The sequence below is a fragment of the Colossoma macropomum genome, unplaced genomic scaffold, assembly GCF_904425465.1.
Source record: "Colossoma macropomum unplaced genomic scaffold, Colossoma_macropomum, whole genome shotgun sequence".
NCBI classification, from domain to species: Eukaryota; Metazoa; Chordata; class Actinopteri; order Characiformes; family Serrasalmidae; genus Colossoma; species Colossoma macropomum.
In genome coordinates, this window is record NW_023495948.1 from 271,371 (window position 1) to 280,294 (window position 8,924).

The window sequence follows — 8,924 nt, forward strand, 5'->3', positions numbered from 1 at the left end:
AGTTGACCAATCATTCATTCTCCCACTAACTCACATTTTCCCTGAACTGAATCCAGTACATGATGACAGAATGTTCACTTTAAACAATTTTGAAATATCTGCTTTGAGCACACTGTTTTAGATCAAATCAGAAAGACTGTCTTGTTCATTTCTACATGCTACTTTTTTATACTATTAATTCTAGATTTTTCCCAGATGTTTTGGGATTTTCAGGTTTGCTTTTTGGATTTTCTTTCCAAAATAACTTCTGCTATAGGAAATGCTATAAGTAAGCTTGCAATGCGGAATATTTAAAATCATTCTTATCCACGAAAGAATGGAAAAAAAAACAGTAGCTGCTCCTTCACTCTACTTATTTTAACACAGGTTCCCTTTTGTCTGTTCAATGCTGCCTTTAAAATGGGATTTGTAGGGTTTCTGTGCAGGCTGCTGGCACAGATGTTCATTATTGAATTGAATAAAAATCTATCAAAATGTGTATTTAGTCCTGAAGGCTGAGCCATGTGTTGTGCGAGTGTGCAGCCTGCTTTCCATTCAGATTAACACTTCAGTTCCAAACCACACACGACCCTGCAGTAATGACAGAACGCATACAATCTCTACAGACTGTATCCTTATTTAGGACTTAATGCAAGCAATTGAAATGCTCCATTCAGGGGAATATTCTATTGTAAATCTGGACTGTGAAGCTTCTAGTTGGCTTTGGCCCATTTATACTCACGGCCCTGAGACCACAGCAAAGGCCAAAAAACACCAAAACAACAACAACAACAAAAAGAAAAACGATTCTCATGGACAATCTGTGAGATCTTAAATGTCTTTATATGTAAAAATAAATAAAAATGTATTTCTGCTCTTCTGTGTTATGTAGACTAAATTAAAATACAATTCAACTTTTCTCACAGATTCCAACTTCAGGGGTACTACAGGTACCATCAGCCCAGGTTGATACACGTTCAGATCCAGCACCTCTATAGCCAGTTATAGCACAGTCATCATGTCCTGTATTATCATTGGGTTCTCCCTTCCACCAGAACCTGAAACACAGAATCAGATCATCTTCACTATTACACCTCTAGACCTTCTTAGAGAGAGTGAATAACTGTGTTATGAACAGTTCAGTGGTCTCTTACTTGGTGGTCAGTGCTGTGCTGTCCACCCATTTCCAGACCCCTTCTTTCTCCATGTCCGTCAGACCAATCCAAGCTTGAGTGCTGACGAATGCTTTAGTGATGAACTCCTGACACGGTACAGTATAGCACAATGTGAATAATATAAAGCTGAAGAAGAGTAGTACCTCTCTCTCTCTCTCTCTCTCTCTCTCACCTGTTCTTCTCTGCTGTTAATGATCGCCAGGTCAGCTCCTCTCTCTGTACAGTCCTGTCTGCTCTCACTCCAGCTCTTCTTCTCAGTAGTCACGTAGTAGAGACTGGAGCTGAAATATTCCCATCCTTGCATGTGAAAAGTAGATGTAGATTCAACTTTTCATTGCTTACTATTTTCATTTGCTTAGCTTATACCAGAAGTACAAATAGCAGCACCGTGCAAAAGGAACAAAGTGCAGCTGTAATATTATAATATACTGTTGTAATATGTAATATTATATTACATTAATATTATAATATTAATGTAATATCTTTATATACAAGTAATAACTGTATGAAATATATGAACTAGTTAAAGAACAATGCTCCATTCTAGAGGAACCAGACATTTGAAGTTGTAACGCCTCTAAAAGCTACATTATGAAAAGCCATGAAATGGTTACAAATACGTTGCCTGATGTCTGAGGCACTCCCATGTGATAGTTTTGAGACAAGATTTCTGTTCTGTTTTGTTCTTCTCCTGTTTTATGTATCATGTGACTAGTTTATGAGTTAGTTTATAAGCCCGGGCTTTAGGCTAGGTTGTGAGGTATTGCTTCTTTGATAGAGCTGCTGAGCGCTCTTGTCTGTATTCTGATCTGCTCTGTGTATCTGAGCCATTGTTTGTATCAACGACTCTCCCTTTGCCTGTTTCCTTTTTTTGAGTTTGGTTGCCTGGATTTACCTGATGTTATGTTTGTATACTGTTGGCTCATTTTGGTTTTGACCTTCACCTGTTTTTCGACCTAAATTGTAGATTTTGGACTCTTGTAAAGCCTCTTTTTCGCATTTTCGCATCTGTGTGAATAAGTCTGACTCATTACAGAGACCTCGTTCCTATCACTTTCACTGTAAAGAAAATGTTAATGTTTCTCTACAAGTTTTATATCAGACCACTCTGAATGACGTTGTTTATATTTCAATGGTTGAATTATACAAAAATTAAATCAGTTCTAGTTAGTTATAAATGTCTTTTCAAATGCTCTTTTTACACTATTTTTGGTCCTGGCCCATGCCCCTTAATTTCTGGCATCAGGTTGCCACCCATCTCACAGCCCTAAGGCATTGCAGTAATCTAACTGTGAGCTTACAAATGCATGAATGAGATTCACAGCATTGCATCAAGTCAGAGTCTAGAAATATTTCGTAAATGGTAAGAAGCGGTTTTACAAATAGACAAATGAAGCAGACAACAATGTAGAATCTATTGTAACTCCAAGATTCTTCACACATGGTAACAGCATTATCAAATGACCATTTACAGCAGTATTGTTCAGCCATCCAATCATGTATATTTTCCAGGCATCTAGTTGCCTGATATAAGGCAAGTTGCGAAAGCTTGCAAAAAACATAGCCCAGTGGAAGCATATTTAAGAACAGGATGGGACCCAATGCTGACCCCTGGGGGACACCTGAAGTTGTAAATAAGTCACTGGTTGGAAACAACCTTATCCAAAACTTTAGATAAGAAAGGTACGTTGGAGATGGGCCTATAGTTAGACGGGTAAGTAAGACAAAGGTGTCAGGATTGTTTCTTCAGTAGAGATTTTACTGTAGCCATTTTAAAGTGATGGTACCACATGTCACAAATCTATTTCCTCATTACTGAGCTGATCGCTTGAAAAGTAGCTTTCAGTAACAAAGTGGGAAAAGGATCTAAAGTGGAGGTACAGGGCTTCAATTTAGAAAAAAAAATAAAGTCAGAAATCATCAAAATGGTGAAAGCAAAGGACATAATGTCAAAAGAAAGTCTTTCCATGCTGACTGCGATTTGTCCACATCAGTTGCTCAGTTATATTGTGTTTTATACATAATATAGTTTATAAAGTTTTTTTATGGATTTTAACTTTTAGGGCCCTCAATCACCAGGAGCTCCAGGGCCCACAGGCAGGTTTAAATCGTCTCTGGCAATAATCAGAAGGCTGGAGAAATGGACAGCAATAGACACTCTTGGAGGAATGCATGACAGACATGAAACATTTAAGTTGTACAATATGGATGTATAACATGTCTGTTCTTTCCAGAGTAATTCCAGAGCAGTTTCCTTCTGATCAACAACTCAAGCTTTATTTACTCACCTATTTCTGACAACTTCTTCTGAAGCGTTTCCTTTTCCTTCTGTAATTGGCCCATCTCATTTTTCATGTTGTCATAATTGGTTTTTATGTGGTCTCTCTCTAGAGTCAGGTTGGTGTAACTGGTCTGTAACTGGTCTCTCTCTGCAGTGAACTTAAACCACAGCAGTGGGATGGCAGTCAGCAGGAGAACACACAGCAGCCCCAGACACACTGCTGTCAATCTGTAGCATCTGGTTCCTGCAGTGTTGATTCCAGTAACTAGAAAAATGTACAATAATATTCACCAGTTCAGTGTTTTCACTTTAACTAAAGGTATGACATTTCTGTGATTATATACATTTGGCTAATGCTTTACAGGAACTACATGTACATGAAGCATTGATATTATGTTTCCTAATGACATCACCTAGAGGTAGCATGTACAAAGAGAAAAGCAAAGGCCCTAAAACTGAACCCTGAGGTACTCCACAAAAAGTGCCAGATCTTTTTGATGAATGATTTCCCATTGAAACCATGAACTGCCTATTATCCAAATATGATTTAAACCATTCTAAAAGTGTACGCGAGAGGCCCACCCAGCATTCAGGACATTGGATTAGAATCTTGTGGTCAATGGTATCAAAAGCTGCCCTAAGATGTAATAAAACCAAAATAGAAGGATTTTGTGCAACATTGCTGAGCCTGAGGTTGTTCACAACGTGAATCAATGCTGTCTCAGTATTGTGGTGTAAAATATAAGTGATTATATCAATATACTCAGCACAAGGTCATGCAATATATGTATCGTTCCACCAAACTGGTTCGAAGTCAGAGTTGAAACACTTTTTGGACTTTTAACTGACTCAGACTTTAAATTTAAATCTCTTTGCTTTGAGTGACATGCTTTAATCACGTTTTAGCTAATTTTTTAGATTCAGTGGCGTGTACATCATTTAAGACACAATTCAAATTCAAATGCAAAACATGTATTCATGTTTCATTTTGGTGAAAAATGGGTGGAAAAAGTTTTATATGGAAATTCAAAGTGTTTAAGACATTTCATTTTCACAATCTTAATGGTATTACTCCGACATGTCAAAAACAAAAGAACAGTTGTGTCACGAATGTCACGGGCGAAGCAGAGGAAACGGACTCGATCTCCCAGAGTCCTCTGGGAGATCACATGACTGTGACGCTTCCTACAAACCACAGGACACACACGGACTCCATCCCCCAGAATACACAGGGAGATCAGCTGACTGCTGATCTCCCCACACGCTCCTATCAGCGTTCTCGATCGTCTGAATACTGATGTGTTTCACCTGTGTTTTGATCATGTGACTTCTTTAGTTAGCTTTAAAGACCGGTCTTTAGCGAGTGTTCTTTGCGAGGTATTGTTTCTTTGGTAAACTACTGAGCGTTATATCTATGATCTGGATTTTGTGTATGACCTGTAGCACCCGTTCTTTTAGACTCTGTTTTTTGATTTGCCCTTTTGGACTGATTGCCCCGGATATCTGTTCTCTGTGTGTTGACCTTTTTGCCTGTTTTTTGACAACGATCTTGGACTCTGACTTCAACATTAAAGCTTACTTCTCGTTCTTAATCCGCAAGCGTCTGAATTCTGTGAAACCGTTACAAGTTGCCTATTTGCAATTGTATTTCCTCATTCTTGTGCTTCAGCTCTGCTACAATTAAAATGTATTTGCAACCCTGTTTGCAGTTGCATTTTCATGTGAACACTCCTGTCAATCAAACGCTATGGGTGGCATGAGGGGAGGGACTTTTCAGTGCAGGCGTGTTCTTAAGAGGAAGTGATGAAAAAAGACTAAACTTTGGTGGTGCTGACACAGAGCGAGACTGTGAACAACTAGCAGAGCTTGTGGCTGTCAGAGTGTTAGTCATATTATGACCAGCTTCAGGCAGCGACTCACAAGACTGCCGGTTTTCTAAAATCATCTTATTGTTAAGGTCATCTTAACTACACTGGTGGTGTTCACTGTGATGCTCCTGCTACCATTTAACAGTTATCTGTGTGCTAAGATGTTTTCCTAGCACAAAGATAACTGCATGTTTTGCATTTGAGTTTGATTTCACTCACATGGGAAATGCAGTTGCAAATACACAATTTAATAAGTATTTTCAAATTTCCAATTTGAAAAAAAGTCCAAAACATGCTGCCATACAATAGAAAGTACCATATAAATATAAATGAACTATTTTGGTAGAATGGACCATACAGGACTGTAAAATGTCATTTATGAACATTAACAAGAAAACAATAATGAATAAAAAATTGATATGTAATATCTCATGCTTACCATTATATTCTTTCTCAGGGTATATACCACACATCATTGACTATGTTTTCAACCCATTATATGAAACAATTTCTACTCAATAACAAATACATTTGAATGTTTCAAAATGATTGTGTAATTGTAATGGGGTGTTGCTTTACTGCTCACAAAAATGCCAATGAATACTTCATGTGCATGGAGTTACTGTAAAGCATTACCCAAAATATCCTTTTCCAAACTATTGTAGGCATCCAAAACAAGTGTGTAACATGATGAATTGATCTAAATAAATACATTATAATTACACTTTCAATGCATGAGCAAGTATGTACATTTTTAGTCTGTGTTGCTGCAAGCACTTGTATATGTAAACATACTGCACCTGAGGTCTTGGGTTTCTGGGTTCTTCTGGTCATAGGATTCCTCAGCTTCTCCAGACTTTCATAACCATCTTCACGCATCTCCATTCTGCTCTCTCCAGTAATCCTGATGCTCCAGCTCAAAGTGACTCTCTTTGTGAGGCAGTGTTGCATTTATGCCAGAGATTGAGGAAGTCACACATCAAGCATCTAAACTACAAATAGGATGTAACCTTCATGTATATTCATGACCAACATTGCTTATGAAGCATTGTGTATTTATTGTGGTAATTTTATTACCAGTCAAGTACAGCTGGTCTGCAACTAATGATTATTTTCATAATTGATTAGTTGGTCCAATAGGTCTTTGATTACTCTGTTAGTTGGGATACGAAAACCTGCATGTATTATTCAGAAAAAAACAAGGATTATTCTTCCTTAAGCTAGTCAGTACATGACTAGCATACACAGCTTTTAACAGTACACACATAAAATCATAATATTTTTCATTATAACACAAAAAAGAAACAAAGTTTGCTGGTCTCAGTCTAAGAAACAGCAGTAATGTGTTTTTCTTCATTCATTTGCCTTGTTAATTCACTTTCTCCAGTCTTTAAACATCTAAAAAATCTTCCATAAGGTTTGCAACTGCACAAATAGGTATAGTAGGCTATCAAATCTGCAAACCTCTGGCTGCACCCCAAGAAATCTAACCTCCTTCAATGGTGTGTAAGCTTTCTCAGCCAAGTAGTGAGCACTGCAAAGGTGGAAACTTGCTTGGCTTGGCTTTGTACTACCAGCACGTCATGTGTCGGTTCACGGATATAGCCACACAGTTACACCAGCTCAGGGAAAAGGATGCCGTTTTCCTCTGGGACTAGGAAGCTGAGTGCTTGTTTGCTACCCTCCATGCCCAGCTCTGCCACCACCACCTCCGTGCTGTGCACTACCTCGCCAGAGGTCGTCACAGCTTGCTTAGTGCCCACCCAAAGGAGCAACTGCTGTCACCCAGAGCATGGGTGTCTAACCCATGCCACAGGAAGAAACATTGCCCCAAGCTGCAGTTACCCAGGGAGGGCCACTATATGGTTAAAGAACTATGTTTGAGCAATGTTGGTCACCAGGACAGCTGACCTTTAAAGGGAGTTTCTATGTGGGGTTTTGCCACTAGCTGCTATGCCATTGGAGCTTGCAAAGGTGCATGCAAAAAGGGCCAGAAGCAGAGGCACATGAGAGAGGCATGCCCTCAGTAAAAGGGAATTTTGTTGTTTGTTCATTTGAGTTGTGTTCATGTGTTTACAGTGTGTTCATGTGCCGGGTCTTGGGTTTAGTTAGCCTAGTTAAGTGTCTACCATAGTGTGTAATTTTATGGCTATAGGTGACGTTCTCTGCCATTTGGAGCACTGGGAGGTGTTTTTTCTGTGCTCAAGATGAAAAAGCATGTTTCATGCAGAAATTATGGCCTCTATTGACTCTTCTTATGCGCAACGCTGCAGTGTTTCCTGCATTCTACACTGAAAAAAGTTGCTTAAAGCTTGCTTTGAATGTGTATGACTTAAATGTGTACGTTGGTTCAACATGAATGAAATGTGTTATATCAGCGTAACTACTGTAAGTGCTTAATTAATAACCAGTCTAAGTATTTACTTAATCTAAGTTGATTTTAACATGTTTCTTAACTGTTCCTTAAGTGTACATAATGCCTGTTTTCATTGGAAATTAGGACACGTCTAGTGGTTTCTTTGAATGATTCAGCAGTTTGTTTCCTTAGCATGTGGTCAGCACCCTCAAGTATTGGGGTGTTGAGCAATGCACATGCACTGTGGTGTTGCAGCCTGTGAAAGCCTGGCCAGAAGACACGTTTTACACTTCAGTGAAGATTTAATGTTTAAGAAAACTGTAGTAATGGCCTTGGTTAAGCCAGAAAGATCCTCCAAGGCAAGGCAAGTTTATTTATATAGCACAATTCATACAAAATAGCAATATGCTTCACATAAATTAAAGCAAAAATAATATCAAAAAGAAAAATAGTCGATAAAATAGAAAAGAGTAAAACGATGGAAACAAAAACAAAAATAAGTACAAAGTATGTAAAATCTACATTAAAAACAAAAGAAATTCAAAGACATGGCTGAAGTGTAATTAAAATGAGCTCATTGAGGGTAAAGTGCAGTAAGAATAAAGTGCAAGTCTTAGTGCTCAATTATAGGCACATGAGAAGAGAAATGTTTTTAAAATATATATTAAAATCACTAAGTATGTGGCACATTTAAGATCTTCTGCCAGTTTGTCCCGGTTGTATGTGGCATAACGGCTAAATGCTGCTTCACCTTGTGTAGTTTGGACTCTATAAGCTGAGCTGTATCCATGGATCTAAGAGATATACTCGCTTTATATTCTTTAAACAATTTAAAGATGTATTCTGGGCCTAAACCATTCAATGACTAATATACAAACAGCTATATTTAGCTGTAGCTGTACTAAAATCTATTCTGTAATCAACAGAATGTTGTGCTCTGTTCTCTTGGTCCTGGTTAAACATCACGCAGCAGCATTTGGAATGAGTTGCAGCTGATTAATGGTATTTTTTAGAAAGTTGAATCAACAGACCATTTCACTAGTCCACTCTGGATGAGCTTCTGTAGTTCTTTTTGAGACACTAAACCTTTGATTCTGGCAGTATATTTTTAGGTGATAGAAGTTTGGTGATTGCTTTGATATGACTAGTGAAGGTAAGAGTCTAGAATGGCAAGATGAGACTTGGACTTTGGTTTTTAGGGCCCTGGAATTGAGGTGTTCACTAATATGAAGTATCTTCATTTTGCTGCCAAACACAATAACACT

At 38.2% G+C, this 8,924-nt stretch overlaps 1 protein-coding gene across 1 annotated transcript; it reads right to left on the reverse strand.

The window, feature by feature from the left end:
• Window positions 1–659: 659 nt before the first annotated feature.
• Window positions 660–6,205, reverse strand: LOC118803715 (CD209 antigen-like protein C). The gene is made up of 5 exons (XM_036564200.1): window positions 6,104–6,205; window positions 3,443–3,700; window positions 1,327–1,451; window positions 1,134–1,240; window positions 660–1,037 (listed from the first exon to the last, which is right to left on the reverse strand). The coding sequence occupies exons 1-5, from the start codon at window positions 6,186–6,188 to the stop codon at window positions 890–892; spliced, it is 723 nt and encodes a 240-aa protein (XP_036420093.1). The 5' UTR covers window positions 6,189–6,205; the 3' UTR covers window positions 660–889.
• Between the last annotated feature and the right edge of the window lie 2,719 nt (window positions 6,206–8,924).